At 40.5% G+C, this 20,985-nt stretch overlaps 1 protein-coding gene across 1 annotated transcript in view; it reads right to left on the bottom strand.

The window, feature by feature from the left end:
• LOC126161971 (serine-protein kinase ATM) overlaps positions 1–20,985 on the bottom strand; it is a 481,619-nt gene that overhangs the window by 350,643 nt on the left and 109,991 nt on the right. The window contains exons 7-9 of the mRNA XM_049918161.1: positions 5,766–5,868; positions 5,592–5,684; positions 1,820–2,053 (exon numbers count right to left, since the gene is read on the bottom strand). Coding sequence (XP_049774118.1) covers positions 1,820–2,053; positions 5,592–5,684; positions 5,766–5,868 — 430 coding nt within the window. The remainder of the gene's footprint in view (positions 1–1,819; positions 2,054–5,591; positions 5,685–5,765; positions 5,869–20,985) is intronic.

Raw genomic sequence — 20,985 nt, 5'->3', positions numbered from 1 at the left:
TGAAGACCTGCCTCTTTCTCACTATCTGCCTGTCCCCCTTACACCCTTCACTAACCCCTCCCCTTTTCCAGCAGCTCAGGCAATTGCTTTCAGTAGTGGCCATGGGAGTGTGCATTTGGGTATGAATGCGTACTTTTAATAGACAAAGAGTAGGCACTTGAAAGCTAGTGTGAATATCAGTTCCTGTCATGCATTTCAATGCTCCACACATCAGTCTGCTATAGATGAATGGTTGCCATTCCCTTATTTTATGTAAGCTTTATGAAAATTTACCTGCAGCTGCTAATAACGACTTAGTCCACAGGTGTTGTTCTTGTAAATGTGAATGTCGTGACTGAGGTAATGTTGAGTACAACTGACTATTATTTTTTATTTTTTTTTTATTTAAAAAAAAAAAAAACACAGTTAGAGCAAAAGTTTCATCATGAAGTTCAGAAGTTTGCTAAGTAAACAACTGCTTGGTAGTTAAGCTCACTCAAAATTCTGTCCAGCAAATACAACAGAGCTGAAAGTGGTCATGTTATATATTATCTCTGCTGTAATTTCTGGACAACATTTTGTGAGAGCATAATCACCAACCTGCTGGCCACCCAAAAGAATGACTACTGCCATACTGTGGCCCCATAACCCGAGTTGGTCATCTACAGGCTGAACACACTGCTCAGCACATGTTCAATTTCAATGGCTGCTCCCCAACTCATGTCATCTGAATCCTTCTCTCCAACAACAGCTTGTCTGCATTACACATATGGTAATTGTTATTTCAATACTTTCTTCAATACCAGAATCTTCCTGGCATCAATTTCCAGTAGCCCCTGTTCCACACCTACCTCCACAACTGCCCCATGATCCTAATTTCATTCATTCCACTCTCACTACCAGGTCTCCACATTCCCACTCTCTCTCTCTCTCTCTATTCAATCTCCCCCTCTTAATCCATTTATCCTCATCATCATCACTTCCTTTCACCCCTTGTCCACTCAGCCCAACACAACTCCTCATCTCAGTCGAGCTGCAGTGCTTGCACAATATGGTGAACATTTGGTCAGTTTTTACCTTTCTCCCTATATTATTATGGTTGCAAAAATATGGAAACACCAAAAACACAAAACATTACCATACCTAACATAGTGTAGGAAAACCATTGGCATACACAACAGCTTCCATTCATATCAGAATGGATAAATACAGGTCCTGTATAGTTTCCGAGGGAGTCTTATACCATTCTGCCTGCAAAATAGTGGCAAGTTCAATAACAATTACAGAGGTGAATAGTAATCATGCACCCTTCTCTCCAAAGTAGACCACAAAGACTCAATACTATTGAGATCTGGTGACTGTAGTAGCCAAGAAAGATGTGACAATTCATCCTCACAAAATCTGTCCTGGACGATGCGAACTGTGGGAACAGGAGGCCCTGTCATCTTGGAACACTGAGGAATAAATAATGTACCATGGGATGGACCTGATCAGCCAACATGGTCACATAATCTTTGGCAATAATGTGACTAAAGAACTCATGAACATGTAGCAAGTGTGCCTTTCCCTCTCTCCACCAACCCCATCCCCCACCTCTGCCTCCAACCCTCTCTCCACCAACCCCATCCCCCACCTCTGCCTCCAAAACTGCCATCTGTAAATTACAAAGTTAGTTTAATATGCTATAAAACTATTTGTCTCTTTGTAAGAAAACAATGTTTTTCTTGTAGAAGTGCAACAACCATGGATACTCTTTGCCTCTAGATTTTCTGAAAATGTAGTGTCAGAATCACTGGTATTAATATGTGTATACCTATAAGCATATATCAATTAAACAAACCTGTTTACAAACTTCAACTGCAAGTTGTAAAAATGTATTGCTAATTACTGTTGCTTTCTGTTTTTTAGTGTGTGTGTATGATAACTCCGAATCAACAAGAGCAAACATAGATCTCAAATGTGAGTGCCACAGGTCCCAGTTGGCAGCATAGGCAGCACCCAAAACATCACTTCTTGAGGCTCCAGCTGGGTGATGGAGACGAACTTGTAGCAAAAGAAATTCCACAACCAAATTCTGAAAATCAAAAACATTAACTGACACATAAATAAAAAACAATATGAACTGATAACATGAAGGCTAGAGAAAGACATCCCATGGTCAAAATGTAGTACCTATATTTCCCTTCTTACTCAATAAATCAAGAAATGGGTACAAAATAAAATACACTAAGAAAAAAAATTCACAACACACAAAATTAATTAATATAGAGTAATGAAATTTCATGAATAAACTTTTCTAGGCAACATACTTAAAGTGATTAACATTGCAAGATCAGAGGTTAATGTAGAAGTGAGATATGCCATTGCAAATGTAGAATGCTGGTACATTAATATCCAGCGTAACACCCAAAATGTTGAGTACCAGCATGCAAACGTTCATGCACTATGTCGAACAGGTGCTGGGTGTCAGTTTGTGGGATGGAGTTCCATGCCTGTTGCATATGGTGGGGTAATTTGGGGACGGTTAATGACGTTTATGGATGATGCTGAAGTTGTTGTCTGATGATGTCCCATATGTACTCAACTGGAGACAGATATGGTGATCAAGCAGACCAAGGCAACAAGTTGATATGCTGTAGAGTAAGCTGGATTGTAACAGCTGTATGTGGGTGAGCATTATCCTGTTAGAAAACAACTCCATGATTACTGTTCATGAATGAAAGCACAATATATCCAACCACCAGATAGATGTACAAATTTGCAGTCAGGGTCTATGAGATAACAACGAGAGTGCTCCTGCTGACCTACGAAATTGCACCCCAGACCATAACTCCAGGTGTAGGTCCAATGTGTGTAGCATCCAAACGGGTTGGCAGTAAGCCCTCGACTGGCCGTCTCCTGACCAACACATGGGCATCACTGGTACTGAGGCAGAACCAGTGTTCATCAGAAAACACAACAAATCTCCACCCTGCCCTCCAATGAGCTCTCACATGACACCACTGAAGTCACAAATGGTGGTGGTTTGGGTCAGTGGCATACACGCTAAGAGTGTCTGGCTTGGAGCTGTTCTTCATGTAACTGATTTGTATCTGTTAGTTGTGTCGGTGTGTTGCCAACTGTTGCTCAATTTGCTGCTGCAAGTGCAGAACGAGGTACTAAAGCTATAACTGAAAACACTGGTCTTCCCTCTCAGACATGTCACATGGCTATCCAGAGCACAGTCTTCTTGTGACTGCACATTCTCGTGACCACTGCTGCCAGCAATCACATATAGTCTACATTCCTATAGTCTACATTCCTGCCAAATCTTTCCCCACAACTATTACACGACCTCGTTCGAAATCAGTGTGGTGTTGATAATGGTGTCTTTGTCACTTTAAAGGCATTCTTGACTAACATCAGCTCATCATGTCATATCTCAAAGTTAATTAATGTTCAAGACCGTTACAGCACTTATTTAAAGCATCACTAGTGCCACTCTTACATAAATGGTGTGAAACATGAATAGACACCCATCTTTCAGATGTAAAAACGTGGCTACTGACTGTTGTTTATGTGGCACAATTCCCTTTTGGAGTTGCGATTTTTTTTTCTGTCAGTTTATATTGTGCAAAGTGTATAAGGTGTTACTTGTTTCATTTTTGTCAGTGATATATGATGCCAATAAATCCTTTTATCAAACTATTTATCTGTGATTACAACGAAAAATTGATTTACGTATTTACACATATATGAAACAAATTAATTAGACCAGACACTAAGTTACTGATGTTCAAGTTTAGCAACACTGTTCCACTATTAGAACTTTTTCATAAATAGTAATGTCAAAAAAATCTGATCGTCACTTCTGAAGGTGGTCAATTGAAAGTCTTCAAAGTGACTGGCAGTAGAGTTTCATCAACATTGCCCTTTTAAGTAACCTTCACGAACTACAACAGCTACTTTTATAGATTAATTAATTTTTTTATAAATAGTTTAAATAAGAGAGGGGGAGTCTTTATCTTAATACCAAAAAATAGCACTATAAAACAACATTCTTTCTACAGTCTACTAGCATTCAGAAGCTTATGCTCATAAAAGCATAAAGTTATTCTTCTGAAACCAGAACAGAGATTAATAGGAAAGGTTATTAAACCTATGAACCCAAAAAACTATGAAGGGTGCATTCACAATGATTCAGAATGAACTTCTACTCTATTTATCTCTCTTTCATCCTTTTATCATTCCAATTATGCTTATTCTATACTTATTGTTGACTTCATTTTCAAGAGACTGACAATGATGGGCTCTGCTCTCAAGTTCTTCACTTTTGTATGTCCTTTTTTTACCTACAAATGTCCTCCTTTTACCAACAAACATAGTTTTTCATAAGCTACCTATCAGTTTTTGGCCTCTGTGTTTGCTATCACAGAAGAAACCTCTATAGCATTCATTTCTCTTCTTCACTATATTTCACTTCTATTAAATTATCCTCATCACTTTTACATACCCCAATAGTTTTTGGTTACAAGTCATTCCATCACATATGCTTTCCTTGTAACTTTACTACATGCCACTTCATCATATTCTTCATCATCTGCTTTATTCTCTTGAATTTCATAATACCATTCATTACTGTTACACTAGGACGCAAATCCATATTTGCAGCTCGGTATGGTTTACATTCCTTTGTTTGATTTCTACATATTTGTTTGAACATGATGAAATCCAGTTGATAATTTTATATGCCTCGTGTTCTTTTACAAATGTACCTTACTTCACTTAAGTTTCATTTCTTCTTCCAGCCCAATGAAATACTGCTTTCATTTTTCTTGTGGAATGGAGCATTAAGTCTCCCCCCATGAATTTTCCAACCTTTTTGCTATTTTATTCTGCTTTCATTTTTCTTGTGGAATGGAGCATTAAGTCTCCCCCCATGAATTTTCCAACCTTTTTGCTATTTTATTAGTTTCACATCTCCTTATATATTTCCTCTAAGTGATCATAGTTACTTTCTGCCACTGGTTGATAAACTGATACAATGACTGATGGGACTGGTTTAATTTTGATCCCAAAAATAATAATTTCATCATTAAATTTTCCAGAAAACTCATTCTGTAGCCCACCTTTACGTTCATAATGATGCCAAGCTGCTTAGCTTTATTCATTGATAGCAATACTACCATCCACATAACAATACAGACCCAAGAACTGTTTTATTTGCTGTACTTATTAGCAAATTAGTGTTTTCACATGTAAAGGCAGGTTTAGATTTTCCATGAAAACTTTTCAAAATTGTCCATTTTGAAACTACCCATAATTTTATGAGATGATAGAACAGACACTCATTCCCATGGTTCTGCAGAAGAAACATGTCAATTTCACTGTGATGACAACACAAATATACAGCTGAAAGCAGAGCTTAGAAAAAAATATGTATACTGGAAAATGAGGGTTAGATATATTTCTTGTGACATAAGTAGCAATTTCAGAAACAAAATCTGTACTTTTTAATGAAAATCACTAACTGTAGCTTTTTTAGCTTGCATAGATAAATACAAAAGTTGACCTAAGACAAGAATAAAGTAGCACATATATAACACACATAACATTACCACACATAATATTACCTTCTCTTTTGATAATTTGTCATACAGATGTAAAACACGGGGAACTATCATTTCACCAAGGTGACAGACTGCCATACGGCACTCTTTTCCAATCTGCAGAAGGAAAACATTCATCAGAATTTTAATACTGTACAAATAGTACAGCAAAAATACAAAAATTGCACTTTTAAATACCTCCAAACACATAGAAGTAGCTAGGCGAAGAAAGGCTTCTTGCGTTCCAACTGATGATTTCAAAAAATTATCATCCAAGAATGCTTCAGCAAGTACTGAAAACCTGTTTATGACAAAAGCAATGGTAGAGAGGATTACAAATCATAGAATACATGAAAAAGATCAATTGTTAATAATATAATATAAATGGAAAGGTAGAAAAATCTACTCACCAAGTGGCAGCAGGGGAATACACACGCACAAAAGGTTTTAACTATTACAAGCCAGTGGCTCTTTCTTGTAGCAGTAGAGTTGAAGGAGAAGGGACAGGGGTGAAGGAAAAGGACTGGAGAGGTTTAGGAAAAGCAGTACAGTTCAGAAAAGTCACCCAGAACCCTGGGTCGGGAGCACCCACCTAACGTATATCTGCCTTAGTTGATCAACACCTGCAACCCACAGTACAAAGACTTCAATCCTAAATTAAAGACACCAACCATTTCCTATATCATCTGAAATCCGTGCCCGTCCCACTCTCACCACAAATCTTGCTTGACACCACTGACGCCATCTCCCTCTATAAGAACATTCCCCATGTACATGGTCTGCCTGCTGCTGAACATTTCCTCAGTCAGCGCCCATCTGATTTCAAGCCTATGACATCCTTCTTCCTCACCTTAATTAACTTTATACTTACGAACAATTACTTCAGCCATACAAACAGATCAGGGGAGTCTTTCCTGGGACCCACAAAGCCTTCAGGCCCTAGTTTTGTTCAGGTACATTGATGACATCTTTGCCATATGGACTCATGGTGAGACTGACCTATTAACTCTAGGACACCTAAGGGGGGGGAGGGGGGGGGGGAGGCTTGTTGAACCCACAATTTTTTTATGTCCCCTGCTTTTGCCCTAGTAACTTTCATACTACATATTCCCTTTGAGTTATTGTTTGTTGGCTATTTTATGAAACGTTAGTGTCAATATATTTTATAGAAAATTCCTGCTTTGAAAGAAAAAATACATAAACTTATTATGGGTCCAACAACCCCCCCCCTCCCCTTAGGCTACCAAGCTATAGAAAATTTCCCTTAGTATTATTTCATATTTCTCATCTCTACATCAATGCAAGTTGGTATTCTTGATACAACAATCGGTTAACTTTCAGAGGAAGTGATTGTTGATGTCAATCAGCTGTTATTTATCTTGTAAACTTACAGTGGGTTAGTGCAATTCCCTACTGTTCACACGAAGACTTAGAAATGACTAAAAGAATACGTGACTCGTCTTTAGAAAGAGTTCTGAATGAAATTTTAGATGAAGATTCTGACTCGGGGAGTGAAAGTCAATATGAAGATGGTGTTATGGAGTATGATTCAGATCAGGAAAGTGATGTGGATGTTAGAGAAGATGAAGATAGCGCAGCTTCAGGCAGTGACCATCAGGATGTTATTGTGGCCAAGTCTGGAAGAAGGTACGTAACCACACAGCCTAGAATTCCTCGGAGGTCTGTTGCTAATATAGTACGGGAGCAGGCAGGAGTAACTCCAGCTGGTGTTTGCCATTCACCTGGAGAAGCCTTGAAGTTACTTCTTATGCCTGACATCATGGATGTTATAGTAAAACATTCAAATGAAGAGGCAGTTAGGTGAAATGTTACTTTGACTAATGAGAAAGAATTGTATGCCTTTATAGGAATCCTGATACTTATGGGGGCAAATAAGGACAATTCTGTCAGGGTACACGCTCTTTTGTCAGACCTAATGGGTCGGCCAGTTTACAAGGGTATTATGGCAAGAGAACATTTCAAGGAACTTATTGCAATTATAAGGTTTGATGACAAAAGTACCCGCCAGCTAAGAAGGGAAGCAGCCAAGTTCACAGCAATCTGTTTTCAACAAAGTGAATGATAGGTTTCCATTACTGTATAAACCAGGGGTCCACCTCACCATTGATGAGATGCTCAGCTTGTTTAGAGGGCACTGAACTAGTGAAATTGCAGGTAGAAGAAAGAAGTGGCAATGCAAGAGGATTATCTAACCAAATTGCTCAATCAATGGAGACTACTCTACAAAAGAAAATCAAAGAAGTGACAACAGAAGCACGTCAGCCTCCTGTAGGGAAAGGTCGGTGCCATATTTGTGTAAGAGAAGCTAAAACAAAGAAGCAGAAGTGCAACAATCTAAGTAGACCAAAACAGTATTGTGGACAGTGTCATAAACATGTGTGTAACACACATTCAGAAAAAATTGTGAAGTGTCTCTCTTGCCTTGCAGTTGAGGACTCAGAGTAGTCTATTGTATATGAACACATTTGTATTTTGTATTGTAATATGTCAATTTTTTATTCACTCAATCCAATATTTATAACAATTAACAACATTTATAAACCGATGCCTTACTTAAAATACATAAACCATTTTGAAAGTTGTAATTTTTTGTCAGTAAATTTATTTAATACCTGTGGGTTCGCCAAACTCCCCCCCCCCCCCCCCCCCTTAGGCATCCAAGTTAGAAAAAAAGATTAAAACTGTGTGCCAGACCAAGACTCGAAATCGGGACCTTTGCCTTTCGCGGGCAAGTGCTCTACCAACTGAGCTACCCAAGCACAACTCACACCCCGTCCTCACAGCTTTACCTTCCAAAAGCTGTGAGGACAGGGCGTGCTTGGGTAGCTCAGTTGGTAGAGCACTTGCCCATGAAAGGCAAAGATCCCGAGTGCGAGTCTCGGTCCGGCACACAGTTTTAATCTGCCAGGAAGTTTCATATCAACGCACACTCCGCTGTAAAGTGAAAATCTCATTCTGGAAACATCCCCCAGGCTGTGGCTAAGCCAAGTCCCTGCAATTTCCTTTCTTTCAGGAGTGTTAGTTCTGCAGGGTTCGCAGGAGAGCTTCTGTAAAGTTTGGAAGGTAGGAGATGAGGTACTGGCAGAAGTAAAGCTGTGAGGACGGGGCGTGAGTCGTGCTTGGGTAGCTGAGTTGGTAGAGGACTTGCCCGCAAAAGGCAAAGGTCCTGAGTTCAAGTCTCGGTCCGGCACACAGTTTTAATCTGCCAGGAAGTTTCATATCAGCGCACACTCCGCTGCAGAGGGAAAATCTCATTCTAGAAAAAAAGGCTTGGGCGTCCTAGGGTTAAGATTCCTGGAATCTCTAAATACCATCTCCCAATTAAATTTCACATGGTTCTATTCCAAATCCCAAGTCACTTTACTAGATGTTGATCTTATCCTCACCAAAGGCCAGCTACATACTTCTGTCCACATCAAACCTACTAACAAACATTACTATATACATTTTGACAGTTCCCATCCTTTCCATGTCAAACATTCCCTCCCATACAGCCTTGGCATTCAAAGCAAACATATTTGTTCATATGCAGACTCTTTACAGAAGTACATCACCACTCTCACTTCAGCCTTCCCTGGATGTAATTATCCCAGCACCCTAGTTGAAAAGCTTATTTCCCAGGTAATCACATCCAATTCTGGTAATGCTGATCCCTCCAAAAAACAACTTCAGAGCACACCTCTTATCACCCAGTTTTATCCTGGTCTTAAATGTATCAATCAGCTACTTCGACAAGGCCATGACTTCCTAAAATCATGCCCTGAAATGCAATCCACTCTCTCTGAGAGCTTTCCGTTGCCATCCCAATCTCCGCAACACCCTTGTCAGACCCTATGCTCCTACCCTTGTGACCGTCCCCACTGCAAGATTTGCCCTGTGCACCCTCCTATCATCACCTACACTAATTCCAGCCCTGTAACTGGCAAAACATATACTATCAAAGGGAGAGCACCTGAGAAACTACATGTCATATACCAGCTGTTATGCAACACTATTCGGCCTTTTACATCGGTATGTCTGTCAGGATGAATGGATATAGGCAGAAGGTGTATACAGGCAACACACAGTATCATGTTGCAGAGCATGCTGTGCAACCTGACAGTCATGACCTCAGTGCCTGTTTCACCACATCCGCCATCTGGATTCTCCCCCAGACACCAGTTTTCTCAGAACTCAACAGGTGGGAACTAGCACTACAAAATGTCCTTGGTTCTCATCACCCACCTGGCCTTAACTTACATTAATTCCCTCCGTCTCTCCATTTTTTCACAGTAACTTGAGTCGTCTATTTTTTGCCGTCCCCCCTACCGCCTCTGTTACATACAATGCACTTAGCTTTTCACTTTTATTAACTCATGCATGATGTTTTAGTAGTGATCTCTGTTTTGCATACTACCTTGTCTTCCACCTTTAAGCTCTCAGGTTTTCAAATCTTGATCAGTGCAGTCCCCAACAATCAGTCTTCCCTTGTCATCCCGTCCTGTAAGTCTCCCCTAACCCGGGGTTCTGGATGGCTTTTCTGAACCGCACCCGTTTCTCTAAACCTCTCCAGTCCTTTTCCTTCACCCCTCTTCCTCCCCCATCAACTCTCCTGCCAGAAGAAGGAGCCACTGACTCTGAAAGCTTGTAATGGTTAAATCCTTTGTGTGTGTGTGTGTGTGTGTGTGTGTGTGTGTGTGTGTGTGTGTGTGTTTTCCCCTGCTGCCGCTTGGTGAGTAGATTTATCTATCCATTTAAATCATAGAATATCTTGAACGTAAGTAAATAATTAAAAGTGTGCTTTAGGTTTGCAGCTGAGCTGACAATTACGTTTTTCTTGTCCAGTTCCTCAGAGCACTGTATTGTATATGCTCTGTGCCCAAATTTCAGCCAGATTATGGACCCAAAAACATACTATCACTCAAAGTATCCAGAAAACTCAGAAGTCTCAATTTTTATCTTTTGATTGATCCTTACAAGGACAAGATAAAAATTTCTCAGGCTGGTAAGCAAAGACTGTGATTTTCAGGTAGAAAAGAAAAAAGTAACTCGTTTTAAAATGATGGTTTGGCCAAAGTTTTCCCAGTAAGACGAGTTTATCTAAGAAGTGTGATTTTGGAATGTTTACTAGATACCCATTTACGACTGTCATTGGAGGGGGGGAAAAAGCTCTCCTGGTGCTAATTACTTTAAATGTGGTAATAAAAAGGAAATCAGAGGCTGTCAAATCGTAGATAAAGGCTGGATGGTCCAACTATTTTACTTACTATCCTCCAGCATTTCCACTGCTAAAAACTCTTTGTGGGAGGACATATTGTTCTACGAGGATTCACTGAAAAGTAATGCCTCCACCTTCATAACTCTTCAACAGTTGGCAGCATTGGTATGTTGCGGGTACTGGCTTGTTCCATAGCCTCTTCTCTACAGCTCCAGTTGGCGGGAAGCCTTAGCATTGAAAGGTTGTGTTGCTACAGGGTAAAGTATGGAACCCCGGGCAGATGGTCGGTCAATGCTATTTAAGCAACGTGCAGTCATTGAATTCTTGACAACAGAAGGTGTCACACCACAGGAGATTAATCAGAGAATGAAAGCAGTTTGTGGTTCAAATGGCTCTGAGCACTATGGGACTTAACATCTATGGTCATCAGTCCCCTAGAACTTAGAACTACTTAAACCTAACTAACCTAAGGACATCACACAACACACAGTCATCACGAGGCGGAGAAAATCCCTGACCCCGCCGGGAATCGAACCCGGGAACCCGGGCGTGGGAAGCGAGAATGCTACCGCACGACCACGAGCTGCGGACGCAGTTTGTGGTGATTGTGTTGATGTGAGTACTGTGCGTTGTTGGGTGAGAGGAGTTCCTGGCAAATTTCAACTCTGTGCGCTTTCAATTTAGGATTCAGCATCTGGAGTACCCATCGTGCACCAATCTTCTGATAGCCAAGCAAAGCAATCATGTGACCCACACATTCTTGTGAAATGCCGATTGTGCTTGCAGTTTCTCTCTGAGTGATACGACAATTGTCGTGAATCAGTTTGTCAACATTTTGCTTGTGAAACTTGGTGGTTGCTGCCACAGGATGTCCAACTCTTCGTTTGTCACGCAGGTCAGATGTTCCCGCCTCAACATTTTTAAACTTATTCGTCCAATGATGCACTGTACTCACATCAACACAATCACCATAAATTGCTTTCATTCTCTGATGAATCTCCTTTGCGGTGACACCTTCTACTGTCAAGAATCCAATGACAGCACATTGCTTAAATTGCATTGACCAACCGTCTGAGCAGGGTTCCATACTTTACACTGTAACAACACAACCATTCAATGCTAAGGCTTCCTACCACCTGGCAATCTAGAGAAGAGGCTATGGAAGAAGACAGTACCTACCACATACCAATGCTGCCAACTGTTGAAGAGTTACGAAGGTGGAGGCCTTACTTTTCAGTCAGCCCTCTTAATATAAGAAAAATCCTTTTTTTTCCCCCCTATCCAGGCTGTTTTCACATATTGTTCGAACTAATTAGCCCAAAAGAGTTATGCAGTATATATTTTGCCAGGTAATCAATCCTCCTTGAATCCTAGAAAACACTGGCCTCAACCTTTCCCGCAGATGAAACAGACTTCAACACCTTTAGTGTGGTGCCACAGGCTCCCACACACTGCACTGATTTCTGTTTCATTTCTAGCACGAACTGATGGACATGTCAGTACTCTAAATCAAGTACCTTTTTTTTTACGTTGATGTAAACAATGTTGGTGGATTTGTTTACAGATTTGCTTTTGGTCAATATTCAACAAAGGTGGTAGACATCATCTTGTACGAAGCATTCTAACTATTAATTCTCAAACAAAATTTACTCTATCCTGATATAGCCGTGACACGAGCTATTTCATACACATTTAATATTCAACAGTTCAATATCATATTGTGCACTTTTTTATATTTTCATCTGTAGTTTCAGTTTTGGGATGTCCTTCATGAGTGTCAGTATTTGATTGAAAGAATTTTAGGACATCATGGTATTCCAGTTAATCCGAACACATATAACACAACTACTTTAAAAAGCCTTATAAACAAAATTAAACTGCAAATAAAGTTGGCACGTAACATGTTTAGTAGGATGTAGCAAAATATCAAACACAAAAATTCATTTTCATCATCACCTGAAAAAGGCATTACAATTATCAAAATCACATTTTGGAACAGAAGAGCTAAATTTTTTAGGTCTTCTAGTAGGAATCCATGGAACAAGATCAGTATCAGAACGAATAAGGGCAATTAAAGACTGTTCTCAACCGAAAAATGTGAAACAACTGTGTCCTTTTTTGGGTTTACCAGGATTTTACCATATGTTGCTACATACTGGTCAGCCTATGAACAATCCCAGATTATTGTCATTACTAAAACAAAGAGCCAAATTGGTGTGAAATGAAGGGATATCAGAGGCTTTTCAGAACACTAGGCAAACTTTAGTGGATACACCCACATCAAAATACTGTGTTGTAAATGAAACATTGAATTTGGCAACAAATGCTTCCGAATATGTAGCAGCTTGTGAACTGTTCCATGGTGAATAGGAATCTAAGATGGGAGAATATAATACCATAGCCTTCATGAGCAGAAGTTAAACAAACATGAAATCAACCACATAGCTACTGAGAAAGTGTTACTGGCTATTGTATAGAGTATACAAAAGTTTCAAACACTAATTTTGGGTTCTAACACCACTGAATACACAGATCATAAGGCATTAGCTTTCCTTCTGGAAAGTAAATTGTTATATAGCACATTAATGCAATGCATGTTATCTCTTCATGAATATTATGTAAGGATTAACTATACTAAGGTTCAGAAAATAAAGTACCAGCTGCCTTGTCATGACTACCATTAAGCATGAATAAATGAGAATTGGAGGACCTAGAATTATTTCTTCCATCAATTTCTTAGCTTTAAGTTATATCAATGATAAGGTAAGGGGGTTAGCATCATGAATAAAACAAAATGTAAATGCTGATGAATTTTTTATGGAAAAACGACAATGATGTGAGCTGGCAGTACATTACACTAGTCAACAGCCATTTTGGTTGGTTGGTTTGTGGGACTAAAGGGACCAGACTACTACGGTCATCGGTCCCTTTTTCCACGAACTTGAAACTCCCACAAGAAATAAAAACAAACAAAGGAGATGACAAGAGATGACACAGGACAAGAAGGACATAGACAGAGACCAGACAAAAGGAATTAAAATCACACCGAGTGTGACAGTGGTTGGCCGACCATAGAAACAAAGGAAAAGCCAACCACCACAAAAAGCACTAATAACCCCAGTCTAAAATCGTAGGCCACAGGCCAGACTCAACACAAAAAAAAAGGACAAACACTTAGATCAAGCGATAAAAAACCCCTGCATGAATAAAACTCAAAACTAAATATGCCATAGTGACGTCATCTGATAAAAGTGCAGGAAGCGTATCAGGCAGTGCAAACGTCTGCCTGAGCAGAGTTAAAAGCGGGCAGTCCAACAAGAGTGAACCACAGTCAAAGCTGACCCACAGTGACATAAAGGTGGGTCCCCGTGGCACAATAAATAGCTGTGCGTTATCCAGGTGTGGCCAATGCGTAGCCAGCAGAGGACAACAAAGTCCTTACGAGAAACCCGCAAGGAGGAGCGCCATGCACCGGTAGCCTCCTTGATGGCCCGTAGCTTGTTGGGTGAAGGCAGGGCACGCTATTCTTCACCCCAGGTGCAAATACCTTCTGCCACAAAACTGACCTGAGGTCACTCTCCGAAAGGCCAATCTCCAAGGCTGGTGCACCGACAGCTTGTTTGGCCAGTGTGTCAACATGTTCATCTCCCAGGATGTCTACATGACACAGGGTCTACAAAAAGACCACAGAGTGGCCGCAATGGGCAAGAGTAGAGAGGGACTCCTGGATAGCCATCACCAGACGAGAGCAAGGGAAATACGGGTCGATAGCTGGTAAACCGCTCAGGGAGTCACTACAGATAACGAGGGACTCACCTGAGCAGGAGCGGATATACTCTAGGGTGCGAGAGATGGCAACTAGCTCGGCAGTGAAAACACTGCAGCCAGCCGGCAATTAGTGTTGTTCATAATGACCCCCTAGAGTAAGAGTAAGAGTAAGAGTATAACTGACACGACCAGCAACCATCGAACCGTCAGTATAGACAACGTCAGAGCCTTGAAACGCGGTAAGGATTGAAAGAAAGTGGTGATGGAAGGCCTCTGGAGGCCCTGTGCCAAATCGAGCCGAAGGCACGTGCAAGGCACACACCACGGAGGTATACGCAGAGTGGCCTGGAAAAGAGGTGGAAAACCTCAAGCCCAGAGAGAAGAGCTCTGACACGAACCGCGATCGTATACCCTGACCGAGGCTGCCATTCCGGAAGATGAACGTCCGACTGAGGGAACAGGAGATGATAATTGGGATGCCTGGGCAAGCTACAAACATGTGTAGCATAAGCGGCCAGTAATCGTTGGCGGCAGAACTGCAAAGGAGGAACACCTGCTGTTGACAGGGCCTGTCCGGAAAGCTCCAGTGGTGAGTCAGATCCCGCTGTGTAGGATGGGGTCAAGCAACTGCAATGCGGAAGGGGATGCCGAATGATAAGCCAGGATCCCTTAATCTATACGGGACTGAATTAACACCTGGTACAGCTGTATAAGGGTAGATCGATCGGCACCCCTGTTGGTGTGACTCAAGCAATGAAGAGCATTAAGATGCCGCCAGCACGTTTGTTTAAGCTGCCGAATATGTGGCACCCAAGTCGACCGGGTATCGAAAACCGATCCCCAAACTGATGTGCCTCCACCACAGCAAGAGGTTCGCCATCAAGATAAAGCCATGGCTCAGGGTGAACAGTGTGTCACCAGCAGAAATACATAATGCAGGTCTTGGCAGCTGAAAACTGGAAGCCATGCACTACAGCCCAATACTGCGTCTTTTGGATAGTGCCCTGCAGCTGCCGTTCAGCAGCAATGCCACTGGAGCTATAGTATAGGCGGAAGTCGTGAGCATACAAGGAAGATGAGACACAGAGGTTCCCACTGCCGCAGCGAGCCCATTAATTGCAATCAAAAAGAGGCAGACACCTAAGACAGATCCTTGAGGTACCCCATTCTCCTGAACTCGGGAGGAACTATGGGAGGCTGCAAACTGCACACAGAAGGAACGAAGCGACAAAAAATTTTGTATGAAAATCGGGAGCAGACCACGAAGACCCCAACCATGAAGCATAGAGAGGATGTGATGTCACCATGTCGTATCGTATGGCTTCTGCATGTCAAAAAAGATGGCGACCAGATGCTGACGGCGGGCAAAGACTGAATGGATGGCAGACTCCAGGCACACCAGATTATCGGCAGCAGAGCAGCCCTTACGGAACTCATCCTGAGACAGAGTCAGAAGGCCCCGAGACTCAAGTAGCCAACTCAACCTCCGGCTCACCATGCATTCAAGCAACTTGCAAAGAATGTTGGTGAGGCTAATAGGGCAGTAGCTGTCCACCTCCAGTGGGTTCTTGCCAGGTTTCAACACAGGGATTACGATGCTTTCCCGCCATTGCGATGGCAACTCACCCTGTACCCAGATATGGTTTAAAAGGTCTAGGAGGCGTTGCTGCCAGTCCACTGAGAGGTGTTTGAGTATCTGACAGTGAATGCGATCTGGCCCGGGAGCTGTATCAGACCAAGCGGCTAGAGCACTTCGGAATTCCCACTCACTGAATGAAGCATTCTACTATTCAGGGTGGCGTATGTGAAATGAAAGGCTCCGATGTTCCAACTGCAAAAGGCCAGTGGGTCATTCACAGAAGCAGAACTCTGAGGAAAATGCTCCACTAAGCGGTTTGCAATTGTGTCGGAGTCAGTACAGGCTGCTCCATTCAGTGAAAGCGCAGGTACGCTGACGGGGGTCTGATAGCCACAGAGTCGTCTAATCTTGGCCCAAACCTGCAATGGAGGGGTACGGAGGCCAATGGTGGAGACATACCTTTCGCAGCACTCCTGCTGCCTCTGATTGAGTACCTGTGCGAGTGACATCCATTGTGAATTGTGTTTTATTCATCTCATGACATACATTTGCAATCCATTTGGTTCGCGTACAGGAGACATGTCAAAAATTTACAAAACAATTACAATGATTTTTACATTAATAAATAATAGCACTATAATAAATAATAGCACTATAATAAATAACAGCACTATAATAAATAACAGCACTATAAGGATAACACATTGTACCCAGCTCAAATTTCCAGTTTGTCCTGCATGAATGCATCCACTGAGTAATAACACTTCAGTGTCAGTACCTCATATAGTTTTCTTTTAAGTGAACCTAAATTCATCTGAATCAATTTGTTCCCTTTTAATTTATTACAAATTTTCATTGTCCTGCATGAATGCATCCACTGAGTAATAACACTTCAGTGTCAGTACCTCATATAGTTTTCTTTTAAGTGAACCTAAATTCATCTGCATCAATTTGTTCCCTTTTAATTTATTACAAATTTTCATTCCCATGTATTGAGGTCCCTGGGCGTATAGTCTGAGGCGGTGGGTGGGGAGCATAAAATTGTCTTTGTTTCTGATATCATGTGAATGGACAAAATGGTTTCCTTCAAATAATTCATGTCTGGTGTACAAAAATATGATAATCTCATATGTGTAAGGGCGGCAGAGTTAATATTTTAAGTTTTCTAAATAATGGTCGACATGATTCTTTGTGATTTGCAGTGCGCATATTTCGTATGATTTTTTTCTGTATTTTTAGTATCCGCACTATGTTTGTCAAGTTACCCCAAAAAACAATACCATACCTAATAATCAATTCGAAGTAGCTTGTATATGCTACTTTTCGTGTGTCCACGTCAGTTGCAGTTGACAATATTTGCATTGCAAATGCAAAGCTGCTCAGTTTGTTTGCCAGGTATTCAATGCGTGCCTGCCAGCTCAAATTTTTATCTACATTTAAACCTAAAAATTTGACTGAGTCAACTTCTTCTATACCTTGGTTGTTATGTACAACCTTAATCTGCTCACATTTTGACTGTTTGGTTTTGAACTGCATCATGTGAGTCTTAGATATGTTTAGATTAAACCCATTTAGCTGAAACCAAGTTTCTAAGGTACTGAGGGTACTGATCACATATTTGGGAATTTTTTCCAAGTCCTGATCTTCAACTAAGACAGAAGTATCACCTGTGAACAGAACTGATGGGGAGCTGATATTTAATGGTAAGTCATTAACATAAAAGAGAAATAGGACTGGGCCTAATATGGATCCTTGTGGAACACCATGAGATTTTTTTTCCAGTCAGAAAAATAATATGTGCCATTTGAAGAAATGCTAACTCTTTGATTTCTGTTGGATAAGTAGGAGTTAAGCCATTGTAGGGCACTGCCGCTAATGCCATACTTTTCAAGTTTGTCAACAAGCAATGCATGGTTTACGGAATCAAATGCCTTTGTGAGGTCGCAGAAAATTCCTGCCACCTTATTTCTCTTGTCTAACAATGTGCTTATTTTCCCAATGAAACTGTTTACTGCATCGATGGTGTTTTTACCCTGCTAAAAACCAAATTTATTGTTTAGAATAACAGAATATTTTGCAATGAAGTTTTGGATTTGTGCAACAGCAAGTTTTTCAAATATTTTAGATAGGACTGGGAGAATGGAGATAGGGCGATGATTTCACATGATCTCTCTTGATCCCTTCTTGAAGAGTGGTTTGACTTCAGCACATTTCATTTCAGTACCTCTGGGAAACAGCCCTCTTCAAAACATTGATTTATTATCTGAGCTAGTGGGTTTGCAATTCTATTGTGTACCACTTTAATAACTTTTGTGGGTATTCCATCCCAACCTGCAGCATTTTTGTTTCTTAATGTTACAATAGCATTTTCTACATCCTCCACAGAAACTTTTGAAAATTTTGTAAAGTTCTCAGAGTTTTCGCTTAGGCCAAAGGGATTTACTTTGTTGTGATAATCTCTTACATCTACATCAGACTTTGCTGCATTTATAAAAAATTCATTAAAGTATTCTGGTATTTGAACTGGATTTACAATACTATTTCCTTCAATGTCAACTTTTGAAATTTCTTGGTTACAGGCTCTAACACGTAACTCAGATTTAATGACAGACCACACAGCTTTTGCCTAATTTTTATGATTTAAAATTAGCCTGTTATTTGCCACTTGTTTTGCTGCCTTGACAACTCTTTTAAATATGGTGTTATAGAGTCTAACATATTTAATTAAATCAATATCTTTATTATTTTTAGTTCTCTGTGCAGTTGCCTCTTCCTTACACTGGAAATTTTTATGCCCTGGGTAATCCACTTTACTGTATTTGTTATTTTACTGCTGCAGAGTCTAGGTGGGAACGTTTCATTAAAGTCTCCAAGAAAACTGTTTAGGAATTTCTCAAAGTTTGTCACTTGAGTTACAATACCGTATTTACTCGAATCTAAGCCGCACTTGAATCTAAGCCGCACTTGAATCTAAGCCGCACTAGAAAAATGAGACTCGAAATAAAGGAAAAAAAAATTCCCGAATCTAAGCAACACCTGAAATTTGAGACTCGAAATTCAAGGGGAGAGAAAAGTTTTAGGCCGCACCTCCAAATCGAAACAAAGTTGGTCCATTGTAATACGAGACACAATTCAGGTCGAATGAATGACGATACAGCTACAGTAGTTTGGTTCGAGCCGTAAGCTTAGCAGTTAAGCTTTACCAGGTAGCCATTGCTATGCGTCAGGCGCTCCGTCCTTATTTATACGGGTACCCTTCGTTTTTCACGTGCTTCGTCTGGTTTGAATTGATTGCCTATTTTTCATTGATCTGATAATTGCCGTTCTCTTTGTTATAGGTGTTTTCGTCACTCTAAGCTGAAAATGCATTACTGTGCTGTGTCATGCATTGTTTGTCGCATTCCGATAATGAATGTTCACGACCTGTCGCCGCTCGCGGCATGGTTTGCTTTTGTGCGTCCTACCGCCGCTTACAATTTAAAAAAAAGAGAGTAATTGTCTCAGTAGCGTAACAATGGCAAGAGACTGCTATTTGTTGTTATTTACACTGCTGCTTTCTTTGATAATGATCAACAAGAACCAAATAATAAACTGCGTATGATAGAAGATGTTCTGAACGAGAGTTTAGCGAAAATTTTTCTCCGTTTGAAAATCTTTGCAGACGCCTCTTTAGTACATTATTTTCTGCACAGAAATTAGAGTCACCTTAGATTTAAAAATCTAGTCAATTGCCGCGCACGCTTCATTTCTGACTGTATCACTATTAGGCATAAGAATAATACGAATATGAACATGACATATGTGTATACTCCCGCGTTTGTGTTGTCTCACTCTAGTTTCGTAGTTTATTAGGCAGACAGGAGTTAAATGAGATAGCAGCAAACACGAAAGAATACATGGCAAAATGTTTATATTCGTATTATTCTTATGGTGAAGAGAATACTGCATGTGATTCAGAATTCACAAAAGTTCCCATAACAACCATCTCTTCTCACAGGTAGAAAAAAAATCTGAACGTAGAATTGGCCATACTGACAAACATCGCAAACGGTCTTGCCAGTCGGATTTTCATAGTGCATTGAAAAGCTGCTACATTCGAAGATGAACAATACGGAATTTGTATTTACTTCGTTGGATAATGTATGAAAATGCAGTGGTCGAAATTCGGGTCGGAGAAAAAAGCTCGTCTTTCATTTTTCTTTTTTTTTAATTTATTTACTGGCGCAGAGGTTTTGGCGCCAGTATTTATCTTTGTGCCTGTAAAGCATGCCTGTGTAGCGCTACATATATTCGACGGCAGAAGTTAGTTGTGGCGGCACCTACCAACATATTTCAGAACTTCCGATTACTTTGCACTCGATTCTAAGCCGCAGGCGGTTTTTTGGATTACAAAAACCGGAAAAAAAGTGCGGCTTAGATTCGAGTAAATACGGTAATGAAAAGTCCATGTTTTATCTCTTAGCTTCTCACTAAATGTTAGCAAGTTTTCTTTGTTAAAGTTCCTGCTCATATGGGTTCTCATATGTGAAATGTTCCTGTCTGTCTGTGGCAGCTCAATGAACAATTCACAATGATCTGAAATATCTAGACCTAGACAAAATTTATACACATCTTCATATACATAATTAGTTAGAACATTGTCAATGCATGTTGCTGATTGCCCATTGTCTCTGGTAGGTTCAAAAGAAATTCAATTTGAAATCATATTTCTTTACTAAGTCAGTGAAACTTGACGCGTGGCTACTATCACATGTGATATCAATAATAAAATCAGCAGCTATTACAACTTTTTTCTTTTTTTCTCTGCAAAGGTCTTCTAGCATAATTTGAAGCTTAGATAAGAATAGTTCTAT

Source organism: Schistocerca cancellata, chromosome 2 (genome assembly GCF_023864275.1).
Source record: "Schistocerca cancellata isolate TAMUIC-IGC-003103 chromosome 2, iqSchCanc2.1, whole genome shotgun sequence".
NCBI classification, from domain to species: domain Eukaryota; kingdom Metazoa; phylum Arthropoda; class Insecta; order Orthoptera; family Acrididae; genus Schistocerca; species Schistocerca cancellata.
This window is presented reverse-complemented; position numbering and strand designations above follow the sequence as displayed.